Here is a 21,292-nt window from a genome sequence, read left to right as displayed (position 1 = left end):
GCAAGGGATTAAAGGCCTGGTGTATGGTATATGCTGTCAAGTGTGGCCACAGCATTGACTGAGTTTGCATCCCTGTACTTCTGTGTTAAAGGGGACAATTTATGGGGTGCAGGATACTGGGAGATGGCTATGGTAAAGATTATGGAAAATGTCTATGTTAAAAAAAAAAGGTCATCAATAAAACTTTGTTTTAAATGTGGAAGTGTGATACAGAGGAATTTTCAAATCCCCTGAATCTTGCTCCCACTTCAAAACCCAAACTATTTTGGTACCCTTTAGCCAAAATGAGTAATTTCCCTTGGATTTTGAGACTGTGATGAATGAATTATTTTCTTGTTGTTAGCACAAGCCTTGGATTCTGGTATCCAGTAATTATCAACAAATCTTGGGCAGTATCATTATCATACCCAAAGAGCTATATCCTGCCCATTCAGCTAATTTTTCTTCCACTCAGGCATCCCAAATGTGTGCTTGAGCCCAGAAGCACAGTTTGTTTATTTTTTTTGTTTTCTATACTAGAATTCCACTCCATTGCCTCACCTTGGGTTCTTGAAGGCTGTGGCAAGTCAGGTTCAGCCACTCAGGAAAGCCTTCAGATCTGGACTCTCTCAACAATGGACCCAAAGATTGTGAGAGACCACCAGATTGTCGGTAGGGTGACAGTTTCTTGCCTAAGACTGTCTAGGAGGTGATCTGAGGCGTTAGAGTCTAAATTAATGGAAGGGGTAACCAAAAACAAACCCACAGCTCTTTGATATTGAAGTAGTTAGTTGATTCACTTCTTTGAAAGGGCTACCAAATGTAGGCCAGCAGAAGCTAAGATTAGAATAGAAGTCTGCAACTCCTTCTACCTTTCAGGCCCTTTGGTCCTAAGAAGGGAAATTCTAGGATTTGGATTTAGTTTAAACAATGAATTGTGCATTTAGTATAGAAAACCTGGAGAATTGGGTGATGATGAAAGAACCAAGATTTTGACATGCGTTGTCCACCAACATGGTTAGTGTTAGTTTTTCTGTGTCTGAAATTAGGACAGATTAGATTAGATCATCTCTCCTACTGTCGTGTGAACAGAAAAACTATAAATCACAGTACATAAATCAGCCTTCTGAGGTTAAAAACAGTTTTATTTAGAAAGTCATTTCAAACTATACAGCTATCAAATAATTTCTGTTTCTGTTTCCTGGTACTGTTCTTTTTTCCATATGGGCTGAGCTGTGTGAGCAGCCAAGGACCAAGCAGGATAAGGATGACTTCATCTAAGATTATGGATGACCTGTATTCTACTACCTAACATCAGTCCTCAAAGGGAAAAGCACTTGTGTAAAAATCCTGTGGAATTGTGAGCTATTATTCTGTGTGAGGTGTGACTGATGTACTTCCTTCCAAAGATACTAAAGATTTTGTGCTATAAAAACTGGTTGTACACCAAGACTTGCAAACGGATGGTTTGTTCAGTATATGTGAAACTCATTCATTTTCCATTCACAGAAAATGGAAGCCACCTACTATGATAACATTATGGAGCAACAACGTCTGGAACCTGAGTTCTTCAGAGTTGGTTTCTATGGAAGAAAGTTCCCTTTCTTCCTCCGGGTAAGTAAATACAGAGTCTCACTAGAGCTTAAAGTATTTCTCAATAATTTGATCAAAACACAAATTTTATTAAGCCTCATTCCCTACTTCATTACTTCTACAAAATTCTGGTCCTCATTTGCTTAGAAGGCATCAAGATGAATGAAAGGCAAGTGGGATCATCTCCACTGATCTGGTTTTTCTCATATTGGTTGGTTTAATTCCATACTTTTGTGTTACTCTCAGGAACTTACAAAGGTTGTTATGTCACCAAATCAACTGAAACCTTAGGAGGCAAGTTTTAAATCACTGAGTAAATACATGAGAATAATCTGGTATCCAAACTTGGAAAACCTTCCAAGTCTTAAAGTCTTTTGCCTAGGACCTTCAGAAATGTATGTTTCTTGGAAACTGAGAATATGAGAGGTGCTCTACAGCCCACCACAAAGACGCATTCTGGGTCCTCTGGGACCTGCAGGTGCAAGGCAACACAATAAATCAATGGAATTGACCTTATGAGTAACCAGCATGCAGTGAACTAGGGTAGGTTTCAGTTTGGAAGGCGTCTTTTGGCCATCCATGGTCTTCTTTACTTTCTCTTAGAAGATAGAACTAGAATATAAAAGAAAACCTAACTAATAACAGACTTGGTGCTGTTGGCAGTAATCTGACAGCCCGTCTTCCCTATTCAGCACCACATCTGAGTAGCAATTTGTGTATGGTGGCTTTGTTCTTGTTAATGGTCACAAATAGTGTTCTCCAAAGTGGGAGATGTGCAAGACAATCCATTGGGATGTGGGAAGATAATATTATAACTTCTACTTATATTTATTTTATTTTTTAAAAAATTAAACTTCGCTAATATTTAATTTCAATATTTGTCCTGACATTTCACTTGATCTACATGTCAGATGCTCATGTAAGTTATGTGAGGTTTCCTAATGTAAAAGCAAGAATTCCATAACATGGAAGGATTGATAGTGGTATTCTCACTTGATTAACTTTAAGCATCTTGCAATGAGGTGCAATTTAAACATGTCTGGTTAAATGGATTTATGGATTGTATTATCTAGTTTTAGCTAAATTAGCTTTCACCAAACGAACAAGGGACTTTGAATTTTTCCTGCTAAGAAATCATGAATAATGTAAGTATAAGTCACTGAGTGAACTACAAACCAGAAACATTGACCATCTAATCAAAACTAGCAGAAGTCAGCCAACAAATTTTGAAATTAGCAAGTTGATTTGAAATGTAGAATTGCATCCACTATCATGATCGTTAAACCTCCCTCTTATAATTTGTCTTGAAATCCTAGCAAAAATAGTAATAAGCCATCAACAATAGCAACGTTTAAAAACTAAGCTTTCATTGCCACAAAATATGTAAATGCATCACCTATAAAATATTTTATCCTAAAAACATAAATTTAGAGTGTGAAGAGACTATTGAAGCCACTGGTCTACACTCATCATTTTACAAATGGGGATATTGAGAGTAAGAGAGGTTAAGTGACTTGTTTCAGATCACACAGTAATTATCAGAAGCAGGATTTGAGCCTGACTCCCAGCCCAATGCTTTGGCCCACTTTAATAAGCTGCCTCTAAAAGAGATCTGCATGTTTTCAAAATATGGAAATAGAATTTTGTGACCAATGTAAAAGTTATTACAAATAAAGGCCTTGTGTGTTTTGAACTCTTTCTTTAGAAAGATAAAAATGCAAAACCTTTCAATTAGTTTATAAGAACAACTGATTTACATCAGAGCAAATGGAAGTCTACTAGCCAAATTTCAACAAAAACCTTTTTATGGAGAGGAGTGCCAAGGGAATGAAAAAATGAATATGATAATTTAGTAAGCGTAGTTAATGCTATAGGTTTTCCATTGACTTCTGCATTGCTTTGTAAGGTGTTTGGGGCTTTTTAGATAAACTGGATGTGGACCAGACCTTCAAATCACTGTATCATAAAGCATTAATCAGAAATTTCCAAAATAATAAAACATATCCAGTCATAAAAGGTCATGGAAGCAGCATCATATAAAGAATTGGCTTTGAAATCAGGAAAACCTGCTTTTTGATACCTCTTGGCTGTATGACTCTGGGCAAGTCACCTTCCTGATGATGTAGGCAACTCTACAGGATGATGATACCAAAAAAAAATTCTGCTAGCCTGCAATGATAGAGAGAGTTCCCTGCACCAATGAAATCGCAGGTCCTGGCCCTGTTCCTTCCCCTATTCAAGCACATGGAGGCACCATAGTGTACATAGTGCCTGGCTTGAAGTCAGAAAAACTCAACTTCCTGTGTTCAAATCTAGTTTCAGATACTTACTAGCTGTGTGACCCCAAGTAATTCATTTAACTTTGTTTGCCTCAGTTTCCTCATCTATAAAATGAGCTGGAGAAAGAAAAGGCCAATCACTACATTCTCTCTGTCAAGAAAACCTCACATGGGATCACAAAGAGTTAGACATGACTCAAATGACCAAAGAACCACAAGAGTTCATTCACATAGCTCTTGCTAAATTATATGTGTGTGTAAATTTTAGTGATAGAAAATTTTGTATTGTTACTAAGTAAAATAAATTTTCAAATATTTTATTCATTTTTAATTCATGTTTTATAAATGCTTTATAATATACCTAATAGTAGTGTATATATATGTATATAATTTATAAATAAATATACATATATTGGAAGTATATTTTCAAGAATATTTTATTGATAAATATGTGTCATCAGGGGTGTGCTCATAAATGTTTAACAACCATACTCTCTATAAAAGAAAAAAAAGCATATAGTGCACTTAAAAGTTCAATCTGCACTATTAATACTTTCTTAAGTCTAGGCAATCAACCAAACAATCAATGAAACCCTAGCCTGTAGTGAATGCTGAATTCTGACAGACAAATTTAACAATGTTGTTTAGGCTGCCTCCAACACACCCTTGTGAATAATCCATTAAGTCTGAAGAACACTGGTCCAGAAGACAGTCTGGTTCTTCTCAAACAAGGCAGACAGCAGGAACAGGTTCTCAGAGGCTTATATTATAGAGTCAGTCCCATTGACATCAGATATTAGTCTCACTGCCTTCAAGTTTAAGCTTTCCTCTTTCAGATCAAGCTCTCTGCCCAGAAAGATGAAAAATTTCCTATAACTGAGAGATTCAACTAAGAATTATCCCTTGGGATAATTTATTTGGGGTTTGCATTTTTTAGGAGAAAAGTTTTAGTCAATAAGCAAAAGAGTATTGGTTATTCTTATAGAAGAGCTTCTGGATCCACAGTGAAGCTGGTCTTTTGTTAGCAATAATTCTTACTACATTTCAAAAAAACAATGTAACCACATTTCTTGGATGGCTAACTAGCAGGAGAGTTATCCTGGCTACTGGTGCTATTGACAGTGACAGCCAGCACATCATATCTAATTGTAATCCTCAGTAATGCTCTAATTATATTCCACAGCGTGTTCCTAATAGCAGAGAGGGCAAGAATTAATAAAGTAACAGAAGAACTTCACCTCCCCTTTCATTCTAATGACCATCGTGTACAAAAATTTCTGAAATGGTCTATTTAGCTCTGAGCATCAGAATAGATCAGAGGATAACAATGGAGATGTAGATCAGTGAAAAGGAAGATTAAGTGAAGATGTATTTCAAACAACAAACTTACCCAGAAATCCCAACAAAATAGATTCTAGTCCCTCATCTCAGCTTTCATCATTTTTGGGTTTTGCTTGTTTGTTTATTTTTTTACAAACATGCTTGATGACCTTTTTCACATTGCCTACCATTTTAGGAAGAAGAAGAAGAGGCAGGGAGGCAGGGAGAAAAATTTGGAACTCAAAATCTTGTTAAGATGGATGCTTAAAAATTGTCTTCACATGTAATTGAAAACTTGTAAACTATTTTAAAAATGTGCTTAGTTAGCACTTATTTCTTCATGTTTAGCACCACAATTTATATACTAGAAACCAAATTTTACTCAGAAATTTCAGACTGTTGGCCATTTCAAAGCTCTGATTCATCTGTTTCTCATAGCCCAGCCTGGCTTCCACACTACTCAGGCTCACTTAAGTGTGACAAATCCATTTCTCAGGGCTTGTTTAATTTTGTGCAGTGCAGACCCCAGGGTGAATCTGGGTTATGTCCATCTGGAAACCACTTTTAGTGAATTATTGTTTATAAGGACATGCAGATCTGCTTTGAGAGAATCTATACATGATTAAGATACCTCACATTCTCTCAGCAAACCATGTCAGAAGACCCAGGCTCCAGCCAGAGCCTCTCCAAGCCAAATGAAAGCCAGGGATTCTGGATGGTGCATATACATCTCCTTGGTCTTAGCACACCCTGTATCTCCATTTCATCAGCTTCTAGGATTGATGTTACAGCATAAGACATATGTCACACAGAGAACATACTTTCTGCATTTTGAATGTGCAGTGAAAACCGCAGCACTTGCTCAGATTTTCTGCCTGTGAAGCACTGGAGCTCTCTAGAGTGTAGACGTGTGACTGATGGTTCCAAGGTTAGAAAATGTGTCCGCCTGTTTCTCATACATTATCCATGGAGCTCCATGTGAACCCTTTGCCATTCGCATCACCAGGAACAAACGTAACCCATTATTTTCGTGCCATCAGCTTGGTTCCTACAAACTCTCTGCCTCCCTTCTCCTTTTAAATACACTTATCTGTTCCTTTAGAAACAAACAAAACCATCTTTTCCCTCGAGAAGGGGCAGAGGGAAGGAATCTCTGGTTATCTTATTTAGCCTCATTAAAGAGTACCTGCTGGAGGGTTAGAATATATCTGTGATGTGAATAACTGTGAAAGGATTGACTGTGCAACTTCTTTAGCTTCAAGTTCCAGAAGGAATCAGAGAAGCAGTCTATTCATCAGGCAAGAGCTTTGCGAACTTTACTGTTCATTTATGTTTCAGTGATATATTGAGCTGCTTTTCTCCCGACCTCATCATTTTCCTCTTCTTTCTTATTCCATTCTAATCATTTTAGTCATCTAGATCCACCTTTTCAATAATTCTTCCTTTTTCTCTGAGTGAAAATGACAAATGTTTGGATATTCTATGTCCTGACAAGGTTAAGAGTATCACAAGAGAACATCTCCTAAATGGCTGGTTTGGGAAATGTCTTCTGTAAAATATTTGTAAGATTCTAGATTAATATCTGACTGGTTCCTGCCTTAGCAAGATCCCTCCTGTTTTGGGGAGACTTCTGAAAGAAGTGGCAAACTGAGAGATAGTTAAGATACTTTAGGAAATTTGGGAAAAAAAATTTTTTAGGAAAATTTTAGGAAAAACCTTGACAAATTAGAGCCCATTCAGAGTAAGGCAACCAATTTGGAATAGGCTCAATATCATGCCATATCTGGATTGCTTGAAAGAATATGGAAGTATATAGCCTGAAGAATAGGAAATTGTTTATATTGCTCCTAAGGGATATAATAGTTTCTGAAAACTTTTCATGTAAAAAAGAGATTAAATTTCTTTTACTTGAACGAAGAAGGCAGATCTAAAAATAATGAATAGAAGTTGGAGATAGAGATTTCTGCTTCATATTAGGGAAAATGTCCAAAAGGAGATTTGGTCTGCCTAATAATAAACTCCCTATTATTGGAGATCTTCAAGGGAATCCTAGATGGCCACTTGTTAGAGATGTTGTCAAAACGGATTTCTGTATAACTCTAGGTTGAACTGGATGACTTCCCCCCAGCTCCCTTCCAACTCTGAGATTCTATGAATCTCTCATTGTTGTGACATGGTCTTGGAAGCACATTCCTTGGCTCTGAAGAAATCGTTACTTAACTAATTTCCTATGACCCTAAGTAACACAAGGAGAAAGAGCCCTCTCCATCTTCCAAAATGAACAAGATGAAACCGTGTCTGCAAGCCAGGGCCACTTGATAAGATGCAATGCCAAAAGAAGCATTTATTAAAACAGTGATGGTTTGTTCATTGAGTTATTCATTTGTTAAGTACCCCTATGTTCTGTGCCCAGCACTGAGGGGAAGAAGAATGGATAAAGCATCGTAATGTCTCTAAGAAGCTTGCAGTATGATAGAGGAAATAATAAAATTAAAAATAACTCTCCCAAAAAGCAGCTTGTAATAAGTATAGAAGAGTGGTACAAAGTACTGGGAAACGTGGGGTGAGATGGGGCAAAGGTAGGGATAGCTCAGGAAAAGATACCAAGTTCTCATGGGAGGATCAAGAAAAGTTTCAGGAAGCCATGGATAATGAAAGAGAAGAGCAGACATAGAGAATGAATGAGGTAAACAAAATCATGGAGGCAGGAAGGCATAGAACATGTTGGTGTTATAGTTACTCAGTCATTTTAGTTTAGTTCCGACTCTCTGTGATCCCATTTAAGATTTTTTGGCAAAGATATTAGAGTAGTTTGTCATTTTCTTCTCCAGCTCATTTTCAGATGAGGAAACTGAGGCAAACAGGGGTATGCGATGTATTCAGAGTCACACAGATTAATTAGTATATGTCTGAGACTAGATTTAAACTCATGAGTCTCCCTAATTTAAGTGCTCTATCCACTCATCATCAAGCTGCTCCAAGAACATGTTCAGAAAATGGCAATCAGTTCATTTTGATTGAAGTTTAATAGTATATGTGAGATGGGCAGGATTGTGTAGTAAAAGAAGCCCTGGATCTGTAGCCAGACAACCCAGGCACAAGTCTCCCATCTGCCACTTAGTAACTCTGTAGCCTTCTGCGAGCTGTGCAATTTCTGTGGGCCTGTTTTTTCATCTCTAAAATGATGGCATTGGACTAGATGAGCTCTTTGATCCCTTTTAACTCTAGATCTGTGAGGTTTAGTGGGGGAATTGTGTGAGATACTGATCCATTTACAAAGGACTTCTCTGCTAATGAAAGGCTTCGGGATGAAAGGAAACATTTCAGAGAAGCAAAAGGACTTATTCCTGTGTTGTTGTTGTTTTTTATAGAATAAGGAGTATGTGTGTCGGGGCCACGACTATGAGAGGCTGGAAGCCTTTCAACAGAGGATGCTGAGCGAGTTCCCTCATGCCATCGCCATGCAGCACCCCAACCACCCAGACGACTCCATCTTGCAATGTGATGCCCAGTGTATCCTTTGAACCCAAGAAGTAAAATGCTGCTATTAGTTACTGGGAAACCAGGGCTTAGTTCTTTCTACTGCTCTCTAGTTTGGACGATCTAACACAAGTTTGCGGCCCGTGTACTTAATATTAATCAAACTTCCCATTTGACACAATTGTGTCTCACACTGAAAAGATGTCAGCAGTGTCTTAGCCCTGGGTAGCTGCTCAACATCCGAGAAAATGGATGATCATTGCTATGTCTGGGCAAAAAATCTTGGCCTTTACCTTTATGACTGACCAGTCAGTCATTTCATCCATACTCTGTCTTTCTAAGTTACCCACCCAGTTGGCCAGGAGAGAGCACTTTGCAATGTGGGTCATGGATCCAGCCAGCATCTTCACCAATTATTCTCCTCCCACTCCTGTTTGTGAGGATTTCTTCACCATCCTTTTCAAGGCAGATTGGTAGTTGTAGGGTTCTGTCCCTATGGTGAAAATCTTCGGTATGAATGAACATGCAGCAGACACAGTAACACTGTTTAGCAGCCTCTGTGGAGAGAGCCAGATGGCAGTTGATAAAATTGTGGCAGGTTTTTTCCAGAGAAGGCAGGGCAAGTGTCCTCCCATCTGGTATTTTACCAGCAAGGACTCCAAACAGTATTTTGCTTTAAGGTTGCTTGCCAGTAAAAACAGTTTACCAACAATTTAAAAGAAGACTTACTCTCCATTTCCTCTCCTCCATGTCTCAACATTTTCTCCATTTTCACTCTTTCTTCTTAAAATATACTGGAAAGCATATCACCATTATTAACTTGAGTGGAATGGGTGGTCACTAGAAGTCTAATTCATCATATCAAAATTGCCAAGAACGTAAAAACTTTGGGCAGAAGTCGTTGGTTTTTGCCATTCTTGAGGCTTTTCTACACTTAGCTATGGACCCAGAAAGCCTGTGGAGAGAGGATGGAGAGCAAGGGAAATATACTTCTTTGCCTTCAAAGGCAAATTTATTGTAACAAAAGGAAGCAGCCCAGACTGAATGCCCCTAAATATTTCTTCTTTCAATGGTGGCAGTGAAAAGTTGATCTCCATAAAGTCTGTGTTTCCTTGAACTTCACCTTTCTCAGATCTGCAAATCTATGCAGTGACACCAATTCCAGATTATGTAGATGTCCTTCAGATGGATCGAGTACCTGATCGAATTAAAAGCTTTTATCGGGTCAATAATGTTAAGAAGTTCCGGTATGACAGACCTTTCCACAAAGGTCCGAAGGACAAGGACAATGAATTCAAGGTAGGAAGGATCAGGAACAAGGTCAGGATATATTCAGTTGATCACTAGGGACAATCCCCCGGTTTTCAAGAGGTTGGGATCACTCAGACTCCTTGGTAAAATGTTGTTAATAAGATGTGGATTCCATTGGATTGAGCCCAGGGTGTATTCAATCTGCCTTCCTGTGTCCTCTGCAGAGTCTGTGGATTGAGCGTACCACTCTGACCCTGACCCACAGTTTGCCTGGAATCTCTCGATGGTTTGAAGTAGAGAGAAGAGAGCTGGTAAATGATGGGTTGCCTTGTAGTGGGGTTTCAGTGGGTGATATAGTTTCTTTCCAAGCATCAGCATCCCAGTCATTGCTGCTAGCTTGTTGAGGCAAGGTGTTTTTGTATTGAACAAATGTAATTCAGGGATAAGGTACTGGGGAATCTATGAGCATATAAATTTGTTTACATAAAATAGTGATGGTGAATCGGTGTGCTTGCTCATGCTAAGTTTTCATTTTAAAAAAGCTTACTTGCAAATTCCTACAAATTGAAAGGGAAAAGTGGTTAATGTTTGAAGATGTAAAATGCCATAATGTTCCAAAATAACTGCAGAGATGAGGCTTAAATTCAAGTTTTTCCAGATGTTGCCACTAAAAAGACAGGTATGACCAACCAATTTGCTTCTCAGTACCAACTAGACTTAAGAAACAAATAACTTTTCCTCTATGACATTGGGAACAACTAAAGAAATAATTCGAGCTTTCCTAAAATGGAATGGGCTACACTGAGAGGTAATGAACTGCCCATGTTAAATATTCAAGCACAGTGTGGACGACCACTCATCGGGGTTTTTAGAATGGGAGAATTCTTACACTGGGCAAGGAGTTGTTCAGGATAACCTCTAAGATTCCATGTTGGTTCTCAGGTTTGGGGTCTACACAATGTCAAGAGGATGAATCTATGTTCTGTGTGCTTTCTAGGTTGAAGTGAGCCCTTTGGAAAATGCCATACAGGTTGTTGAGAACAAGAACCAGGAGCTTCGGACGCTGATCAGCCAGTATCAGCACAAACAAATGCATGGTAATATTAACCTGCTCAGCATGTGCCTGAACGGAGTCATAGATGCCGCTGTGAACGGTGGTATTGCCCGCTACCAGGAGGTGAGCAGTCTGTAGGAATTAGTTCTCCCCGATGCTCTTATGCATGATAGTGATAAATTGTGCCAGAAGCATCAAATCCAGGCAGACTCAAGAAAGAAGTAAAAATTATTTTATATCATCACACTAGTAATCCGACTTAGGTCAGGCTTTATCCAGTCTTCCTGCTAATCAGTAGTCACTTGTTAGATTTATGAGTACATAGTACTTACCTAAACAATTCTTGTCACATTCTATTGGAGGAAGCAAACTGTACTTGTATAAATATGTACAAAGTCAAATCAAGGTAAAAACAGATTAATAAAAGAAGGAAGCCAATAACCACAGGAGGTGAAAAGGAGAAACTAGGTCAGGAAAGGCCTTACTAGTCAAAGTGTAGTCCCTGAAATGGTATCCTTGTTAGCTATTCAATTCAACAATAATTCAAGAATAGAAATAGTTTTAATTAAGCCATTTCTTGGCTAATTATTTCTCTGCCTCAAAGACTTAGGAACTTGCCCTTGCCAGATACTCAAAGATAGCTGCAGAGCTGTCCGGCGAGAGCGTAGCCCCCAAAGGCTGACCTTCCCCCACATAATCTGCCCCATCCTTCTTTGTTTGCTGTAGCATGCAGAGCAGGTCATAGGAAAGGACTTTCAGTCCTCGGGGTAGATTGTTTTATTTTTTTTCACTCCTCTTTGACAACTTGGCAAACCATTTAGTCATGGAAGAATGTTAAATGGCCTCCAAGAGGCACACGGGAAGCAGAGCCAGCACAGTAGTAGTCTGTTACCCTGTTTGTGAGGGAGCCCAATGTCTGGTTTCCCGTCTTGGCTATGCGTTCCAAAGGCCAGCCGGACCTGCCACAAAATGCCTCGTGCTATCAAACAGTGATCACTCAGACTGACAGAGGAACGGCCTTGACAGGCTCAGAAGAGCCCTTCCATTTTTGTTGGCCAAGAATCTAAAAGGAACCCCACTGGGTGGGGGAGGTTTAAACAAGGAGGAGAAGAAGCCTCAGAGCTTAGAGCTCCTAAGCCAAAAGGGAAAATCACTGCTAGGACTTTCCGATAAGTGTTTCTGTCAAGTATCTCAACTGACTTTCCAATTGTATTTTCTGGCAAAGTTTGCCGTGAGAGTACACTTCTCTGTTTCCCTGGAGGCTATAAGGCTAGACTAAAGATTGGAGCATCCTTTATTGATTGATTTAATGTTTCCACAAACCTTGCCAGTTAAAACTCTTTGACCCAGAACTAAGTTGGGGGGAGATGTAAGGATATGGAAAGGAGACAGGAGGGGATTCTTCCTGTTAGATGTTGTCACTCACTACTGTCTCTCCATCCTCCTGCAGGCTTTCTTTGATAAAGATTATATTACCAAGCACCCAGGGGATGCAGAGAAAATCACACAACTCAAGGAGCTCATGCAGGAACAGGTACCTCTCAGCATATCACCGGAAAGGAAGATGAGTCCAGCTGATTCAATCACAGTTACATTAGGCCAGTGCTAAAGAACAAACATGACCTAACTGGGAAATTGGGAAGGTGGATGGTCACTGCATGCTTTTGGAGGACAGCTTCCCTGCTTCACAGAATGGTTCACTACTTTTGTTTTCATCTTGTTTGACATAGGTCCATGTCCTTGGGGTGGGCCTAGCAGTTCATGAGAAGTTTGTTCATCCAGAAATGCGCCCTCTACATAAGAAGCTAATTGATCAATTCCAAATGATGCGAGCCAGTCTCTACCATGTAAGATAATCTCTTAATTCAGTTGTCTTGAGAAATTTAAATGCATGATCATAACCAGTCCCATCAAATTCAGAGATAAAGAATAATGAAAAACTCATCTCCTCATGAATACTTATCCTATAATAGATACGCAGCAGAAAATGAAAATGAGAAGTAACACTAAAAGAGAAAGATAAGAGAAAAATAAGTGGTTGACAGTTATCAATAAGTAGGCTTTGCCTTTGCAAAAATGGATGCCTTGATTGGGCATATTATTTGATGTTTTGGCTGACAGACAACAGTTAATGTCAGTACCTTCTCCTCCAGGCATCTGAGTGAAGACTCTTCATTAATCAGAACCTCCATGAAAGTCCTACTTCAATTCGTCATTATAGTATGGCAGAAACTTAAATTCTCAAAGACATCCCCTGTAGAATACAAGCTCTGTCCGTGCTAGAAAGGGTTCTGACATGGTCCCACCAACAGACCATGTCTGCTATCTGAGGACCATCCCCAAGAGGATGGAGTACCGAGAGATTCATGAACTATTTGGCTGTGGCCAGCCATGAGACAAAGAAAACATTCAAGTGTCCTCGGTTCTGTGCAGCTTCCTTTCATTCTTATTAGTGATGATGAATTAATGCTGACAGAGGAAATAGTGCCGACAATCACACCATTCTCAGTGAATCTAGAAACATCCACTTCATTGTTGGTACTCTAAATATGGGGCAGTTCGGTGGCTCAGTGAATAGAGCTCCAGATCTGGAGTTAAAAAGACCATCAGCCACTTACTAGCTTTGTGACTGTGGGTAAGTCACGTAATTCTGCCAAAAATAACCCAAATGGGGTCACACAGAGTAGGACCCTGAGACCACTGAACACTCTGAATACGAGCTCCAGTGATCTGAAAATTAAGCTTTTCCTGGAGAAGTTTATTCATATCAATATTGGCATTCTCGTAATAAATTAAATCAAAAGATATAAGGAAGTTGCAGTTAAATGGCAGGATGGCTCACAGATTCTCACACATGCATACACAGACATACACACACACACACACACACACACGCACACACAATCATTTCAACTGCTCTAAATGGCAGTTATTCATTTCTACAGGAATAGGAGGTCAAGAAGCTTTAGATATTATTCTAAAAGCTCACTTTAAATAGCAAATAACGAGGAACAAGGTACAGAGAAATAACTATATGAAATTCTTGGTCTAGAAGAAACAAGATAGATAACTAAATTAAATTAAATTCAGCAAATATTTATTACTTACTCCTATCTTCTAGATCTTGGTCTAGTTAGATTGGTTTCTGTTTGCTTTTATTTTCCCTGGAGTATGGAGAAAAAATATATATAATGAATGGCAATTTAAGGCAACTGAGTGTTAGCATTGGGAGGCTTATCCCAGATAAGTTGAATCTCAATCTGGAGTTCCTGATAACTGATCCCTCAGTCCAGCAAACAGGTATAACAAATCACTTTCCATAGCAGTGAGTGGAAACAGCTAACAAAAAGAAAACAGAACTCAATACCTGACTTCAGCAACTATGAAGGATAAGAACAATTTCTGAAGTTACCTTCAGAGAGTATGCCACGCATGTTTCTTTCAGCACCAAGTAGCACATATCTCTGCAGAATGTACAGGTTGGTCTCCATCCTAGAAGAAAAGATGAAAGATGTGAAGAATATATTTCTTTTCTACTGATGATATGGTAGCATGAGGTAGAATGAAAGGATGAGAGAAGAAAGCTTCAAGGAGGAAATGGAAGGAAAGAGATATGAAGAATCAGGAAAATTGAGACTGTCGATTTTGACCTAGAAAGGGTCCATAGAAATCATGTAGTCTAACTCCTTCATCTTACAGATTAGGTAATTAAGGCCAAGAAAGATTTAGTGACTTAGTCAACCACACATAAAGTAAATAGCAATATCAGAATCCAAAGCCAAATCTTCTGACTTCACATCAAATGCTCTTTCCATCACACTCCTCATTTAAAAGGTTTGAAGATGGAAAAAAAATGTGACAGAAAAGAAGGAGGAAAGAGTACTGAATACTTTGGAGTGAAGTGATAAGAATCTAGTCATCTTGTGTTCCAAGGAGTTGTGACAGGGATACACAGGGGCCATCAAGTGATACCAGGGAGGAATGGTCAGAGGAACAAGAGTGAGGAAGTGGTGATCAGTGATTCCCTTCTTTTTCTCTTAACTCTCCCACATTACATCCCCCTTAACCCTCCATCTCCGCTCGTTTCTTTCTGACAACTCTGATGTATTTCTAAATCAAATTGCGGGTGTATGTTTGACCCTTCTTTGTCCATTTCAGACAAGAATGAGATTTGTGTGCCCATTCCCTCCATATTTGCACATCTCGGTTATGAGATAGAGCATGTTCTACCCCTCTATTTCTCCATTCTATATCAATATATTGCTTTTGTCCTTCCTTCTTTTTCCACCTTTGGTGAAAATAGAATTAATCTGTCCCTAGATCTTTTGTTTTTCTTACTTAAATTTTCTCATTACCCTTTCAAGATATTAAGTCTCTGAAGGGACACTTGTTTCTTCTCCCCCTATTAGAATGGGATTGCTACATTGCTCTTCCAATTACTAAAGTAAATTTACTTCTCTATGTCTCTTTTGATTCTTGTGATTATATTCCAAAATTCCTACTTGGCTCTGGTCTTTTTACCATATTAGAAATGTTTAAAAGCCACCTATTTCATTAAAGATATATTTCCCCTATAAGGCTATTCTCAGTTTTGCAGATTAAATTATTCTTGGTTATAAGTCAATCTTTTTTTGCCTTTTGGGACACTGATTTATAGTAGAAGCAGTCAAAATGTCTGTGGTCCTAATTAGGTTCATTGAGATTTGAAGTACTTCTTTCTAGATGTTTGCAGTATTTTTCCTTTGACATGGAAGCCCTGGGTTTTGGTTATGACATTCCTGTGAATTCTTTTGGGGCTTTCTTTCAGGAGATGATCTGGATGCTTTCTGTCTTTGTAGTTTCCTTCTAGTTCTGTTAGGTCTGGGCAGTTTTCATTTAAAATCTCTTAAAATATAACATATCCAGGCTCTTCTTAACACTGTGATTTTCAGGGAATCCAATAATTTTTAAATTATCTCCTCTGCTCTGTTTTCCAGATCAATTTTTTAAAATCAGATATCTTATTTTGTTTCTTCTTTTTAAGAAGTCTTTTTTCCTGCTATTTCTTGCTATCTATTCATAGAGTCATTGATTTCTATTTAGTCCATTCTAACTTTCAGGGAATCTGTTTAGTTTGGTAGCAGGTAAGGTATTATTCATAATTTGGATAAGGTTTATCACTTTTCCTTTCAAAACCATTTATTCTCCTTCTAATTCTTTTCTCCAGAGCTTTTATTTCATTTTCTCCTTCGTTTTTTCTAGGCTTTCATATAAAACTTGTGGAAATTTGTTTTCCCTGGAGTCTCTGCAATTGTTTCAGAGATACCAACAAATTCAGACAATTCAGTATCAGTTTGGAGGGACACTTCCTGTGTAGCACCTCAGAGATTTGTTCTTGGCCCTGTGTTGCTCAGATATTTTATCAATAACTTTAATGGAGGAATGCTTGTCAAATTTGAAGATACACAGCTGAGAAGAATAGTTTTAAAATGGCATAAATTGACAGATTAAAACAGGGTTTGAAGTTGGAGACCTGAGTTCAGATCCTGGCTGTGTCCCTAGTATACTGGCTGTGCCCCTCATACCTTTGTGACTCTGGGGGAAATTGCCAAATCTGAGTTTCCATTTTCTTATCAATAAAATGAGAGAGTTGGACGAGATGACTTCTAAGTTCTCTTACACCTCCAAAATTATTACCCTATAACTTAGAGAAGCCCTAAGATTTCTTCTAGTTTTAAGACTACAAGCTTTGAATAGTGGGTTGAACCCAAAGCAATCAGGTTTAATTGTGATAGATGTGTACTGTTAATAGACTTGGTTCCCAAAAAAATCAAGTTCACAAGTACAGGATGGGAGAGGAGTAACTAGGTAACTTCATGTGCCAAATCTCTGAGGGTTTTAGCCCCATCACAATCTACAGCATAACCTGACATTCACAAAGCTAATGCTCTACAGAGAGTTGGAAGGGAAGCATAATATTCAGAATGACAGAAGTTATCTCTATTCTTCCTTGTTAGACCATATATTGTGTTCAGTACTAGACACTATTGAGGAAAGACGCAGACAAACCAGAGTACGTCACTATGCTTTTTGAAGGATCAAGAAGAGAGCCAGGATGATGAAAGCACAAGAGGCCATTTCATACAATAGTCACCAGCCAAAAGAACTAGAGATGGTTTTACTTGAAAAAAATCCAGACAAAGTCTATCTCTAAGTATTTGTGGGTTTTGCTTTTTCCATGTCACATCTATTATCTTGGGCAAAAGAGGGCAGGAACTTTCTCAAAAGTAGATCTGAGACAACTGGATCTACACAAAGATTTCCTTAAATAGAAAACAGTCTCTCATGTAAGACGTGAATTTCTCATATGCTTAAAATCAGTGTGGCAGGAGGAAGAAGGAACTTGTTTGCTTATAATCTGCATAAAACAGCCTCTGATGCAGAAATACTTATGGCCACTTGCCTCTAAAAGCAATTATAATGATATGAATTCCTTAAGCTGCAAGATTAGGAGAGCCATCCCCTTTATTCATGGGTAGCACTGTTTGCCACTTGTCCTATTCTTGATAAGAGGTTAAATGTCTGTACCTCCAGAAAATGGACTGATATTGGGCACAGAAATGAATCCAGACAATCAAGAGGAAATTAGTTCCATAACTACAGCAGAAATGTGAAACAAATGTGTAGTCCCCAATAGACTTTGCAGTCAGTCCTTCTTGCCAAGTTGTCTGGGATCTTAATAAGAATTTAATTATGTGAAAATAAAACTGTGCTATTTTTCAATTTACTGACAGAGAGTTTCTATTCTTCCACCCTAATGACTGTGTCATCAGACAGCTCAACTCAGGGAAAGTATTTCATTTAAAAGACAGTTCATACAATGATCTTTTTAACCCTGTCCTTCCACCTTGTTTAGGAGCTATTTAATAAATAAGTGATTCTTGATGAATTATTGATATCCAACTTATTCCGTGCTTAATATTCAACTCACATTATAGTTAAGTGGGCATAAAGGGATTTGTTTTTTAGGGAAAGTAGTTGATTGTCAACCAACAAAATATACTTCTTAAAAGCTTTCACCCTTATTAAATCCTGATATACACACACACACCACAACCCTCATCTCCTCTCTCACACACCTCAACCCAGTGATGTTTAGTGATCCCTTTGTTCACAGGAGTTTCCTGGTTTGGATAAACTGAGTCCATCATGTTCTGGCACTAATACAACCCGAGGGACTGTTCTGGTATCCCACAGCCCAATGAGCCCAGAAACCATCAAGATGATGCATCGTCACAGGTATGGGATCTAGAGTGAAAAACCTTTCCTCATGCCCAAAGGATTGACTTCTAAAACCCAAAAATGGGAATTCTGCAGAGTCTCCTTGACCCAGGAAGGTCCATTACTTATACAAAATTCCAAACAGCCCCTGCCAGTATTGGACTGGGTGCCAGGGCTAATAAATGTAATCAGTAAACTGGAGTCCACCTCATGAGGAGTAAAGTCTGAGTGTGGCTGGCTTCCCTGGGCCTAGAAGGCCTTCACCACGATAAAAGACTCCAAGCTGTTTTGGAGATTTCTAAAGAATAAAGGATGGCCGTAAAAGGAGCAGTGTCAGTAGGGCCTAAGCCACAAGGAAAAAGCTTGGATAGACTAAGGATTTCCAAAGGCAAATTGTTGGGTATCTTGTTCCCACCTATCTTGTGAGAGGCCCACACATAACTCACCCCCATAAGACCTCCTATGTTCTCATTTTTCAGAATCTTGCCCACAGCAAGAAATGTTCCCTGACTTATGAGAAATGAAAGGCCGCCATCTGCCATATTTGGCAAATGAGGCGTGGCCCTCCTTGTCCAGTGGCCAAATGTGAACAGTGCCTGGCTTATAGCCAGAGAACAAGATTACTAGATTTTTCTTCAGCAGGTGACCTATCCTTCATCTCCATCAATGAAGGCTCTGCTGGCATAAAATTTGGTCAACAGGGTGAAGGTAGCGCTTACTTGATATTATGAGATTCCCTGCCAGTAATGTCCCACATATGAAGGTCAGATTAGCTGTCAGTCTTCTATTTGCCAGGTAGTTGCATTTGATTGGAGACTTCTGCCATGGAGATAATTAACTGATGAGGAAATTATTTATATTTCACTCTAAAAATATGTGACTTAAACATTCCCTTCCATGTGTAGATTCAAATCTGGTCATTGAAATATATATAATATAATATGCATATAAATATATTCTATTGATATTACGTAAATAAATACCATAACTCTTTCCTGTTGTTGCTCTCAATTGTAGCCCAATGAACTTGATGGGATCAGGCCGCCATTCATCATCCTCTCTCTCCTCTCATGCATCCAGTGAAACAGGGAACATGGTGATTCTGCCTGATGGCTCCATGGGAGAGGTTCCTGAGGACATGTACCATCACATGCAGGTAGCACCATAATGCAGCCAAGGGAAATGTATAGGATACCTAAGAGCCTTTATTCTGTTCTGCATCCCTCTGTCTTCAGTACTGATCCCATAGAAAAGACATCCATTCCTCAGCTTTCCAGTCTCTAAATTACTGACCAAAGAGAAAATATGCAGGCTTCCTTTCCCACAACATCCATAGGTCCGTTCCATCAGTCCTTCTTCCCTAAGAAGCAAGGCTCTGACTTCTGGCCAACTTTAATCTTGGCTGCAATCACACTGGTGACAAATCTCTGCTAGATCTCCTTTCATGACGGCATTTTTACAAGCTTCATTGCTTTTACTTGTACCGTGAGCATCATAAGTAGGAAAAGGACTCCCCTGAGTAGAATGAGTCATTTCCCCTCTTGTTTGTGGATGTGCACTAGACAAACTGGACTTCTCTTATATAGTAACATTCTTCTTCCATACTGGCCCAGATGAGATAGAGCGAGCCTGGAGGTCCCCCTTCAAAATGGAGGAAGATGAATATGTTGTTAAGTAGAAACTTAGTGGGAAAGTTCCCATTTCTCAGTTTTCTTTCTTGCTACTTTCTCTCCTTCCTACAGCTCACTTATCCCAATACCAGGTACCAGGGCTCAATCACCAACGTGTCTGTTTTATCCTCATCCCAGGCCAGCCCTTCTTCCTCCAGTCTGAGCTCTACCCACTCAGCCCCATCCCAAATGATGAATTCTGCCCCACCTAGTGCCCGAGGTAAGTGAATAAGGAGAGTAGCCAGGAAAGCAGTATTCTACAAGTCTTCTGATTTCTATGGCTGTGCTGTTAAGATAAGCTTGGGATTTGAATTATATTCATTTTGACTTTCAGAGATGAATTGGTTTTTAAGCACTAAAAAGTTTCTGGGATCCTATCTCAAGCTTAGTGGAGTCCCATTCCCTCAACCATAAAAGGAAAGCTCTCTTCTAGCTAGGAACATAGAATGTCCAATTCTGAAATTCTGTGATTTTGCATGATATGCTGGCTTCAAACCCTTCTTTGAATTGCTGTGAGTGATATAGAGCCACATGAACTAGCCAGATATTCAGATCAGAGTCATGTAAGAGAAGAGATTTCAGCACTTCTGCAGCCTAGACTAATGGCAAACTCAGCTGTCTGCCAACTTTAACTTTAGTGTCATGAAAATAGTCCTGGGATTAAATTCAAGAGACAAGTTCAAAATGCCAGCTCTGCTATTTTTTAGCTGTGTGACCTTGGATAGGTCACCTCAAAGCTCTGCATCTTTGTTTTCTCATCAATTAAATAAAGATTGAGAGATTAAATGACCCCTAACAACTCTCCCAGCCTTAATATTCTATGTTTCACAAGAAAGAGCAGAATTAAAACAAGTGAGACATCTGTCTTGAGAAGATGAAGTTTGGGAAGCAAAATTAAGGCTAAAACTAAATGGAGAAAATGTTACCAAGTGCTTAGGACTTTCTTGAATTCAGAATAGCTTATCTCTGAAGGACAGCTACATAAGACTGTTTACTTGGCCAAATACGACTCAATTTTTTATTTAATTAAATGAATATTCTGTCTGAGAATCAGCTCTCCTTCACATTCTGATGCTAGATCCCATAAGTAAGTTTAATTCCCTGACCTTTTTATGGAAACATCTACAAAGAAATGAAAATTAGTCAGAGTAAGCAAGATATATCCCTGAGGGGGTCAGCAGACCAGGCAATAGAAATGAATAGAGTAATGTGATTTGACCTACAGATTAGGAGAAAATGATTTCAAACTAAAGAGAGAATTATTCTTCTTCATTTAAAATTATTATGAAAAATAGCAGTAGTTAAAATAAACAGTAAAGTAGTTGCAGTAAATTTTGACATCCATAAGCCTAACAAGATTTTAATAATTTCATTTAAATTCAACAAACTGACCATGTATTCTAAAG

At 38.8% G+C, this 21,292-nt stretch overlaps 1 protein-coding gene across 1 annotated transcript in view; it reads left to right on the top strand.

The window, feature by feature from the left end:
• Window positions 1-21,292, top strand: part of DOCK3 (dedicator of cytokinesis 3) — a 500,037-nt gene that overhangs the window by 457,313 nt on the left and 21,432 nt on the right. The window contains exons 40-49 of the mRNA XM_031958628.1: window positions 1,489-1,593; window positions 8,543-8,684; window positions 9,784-9,950; window positions 10,127-10,213; window positions 10,900-11,079; window positions 12,407-12,490; window positions 12,687-12,803; window positions 18,113-18,234; window positions 19,234-19,372; window positions 19,959-20,106. Coding sequence (XP_031814488.1) covers window positions 1,489-1,593; window positions 8,543-8,684; window positions 9,784-9,950; window positions 10,127-10,213; window positions 10,900-11,079; window positions 12,407-12,490; window positions 12,687-12,803; window positions 18,113-18,234; window positions 19,234-19,372; window positions 19,959-20,106 — 1,291 coding nt within the window. The remainder of the gene's footprint in view (window positions 1-1,488; window positions 1,594-8,542; window positions 8,685-9,783; window positions 9,951-10,126; window positions 10,214-10,899; window positions 11,080-12,406; window positions 12,491-12,686; window positions 12,804-18,112; window positions 18,235-19,233; window positions 19,373-19,958; window positions 20,107-21,292) is intronic.

The sequence above is a fragment of the Sarcophilus harrisii genome, chromosome 1 (genome assembly GCF_902635505.1).
Source record: "Sarcophilus harrisii chromosome 1, mSarHar1.11, whole genome shotgun sequence".
Taxonomy (NCBI): Eukaryota; Metazoa; Chordata; class Mammalia; order Dasyuromorphia; family Dasyuridae; genus Sarcophilus; species Sarcophilus harrisii.
Note: the sequence above shows the minus strand (reverse complement) of the source record. Positions and strands in the feature narration are given on the sequence as shown.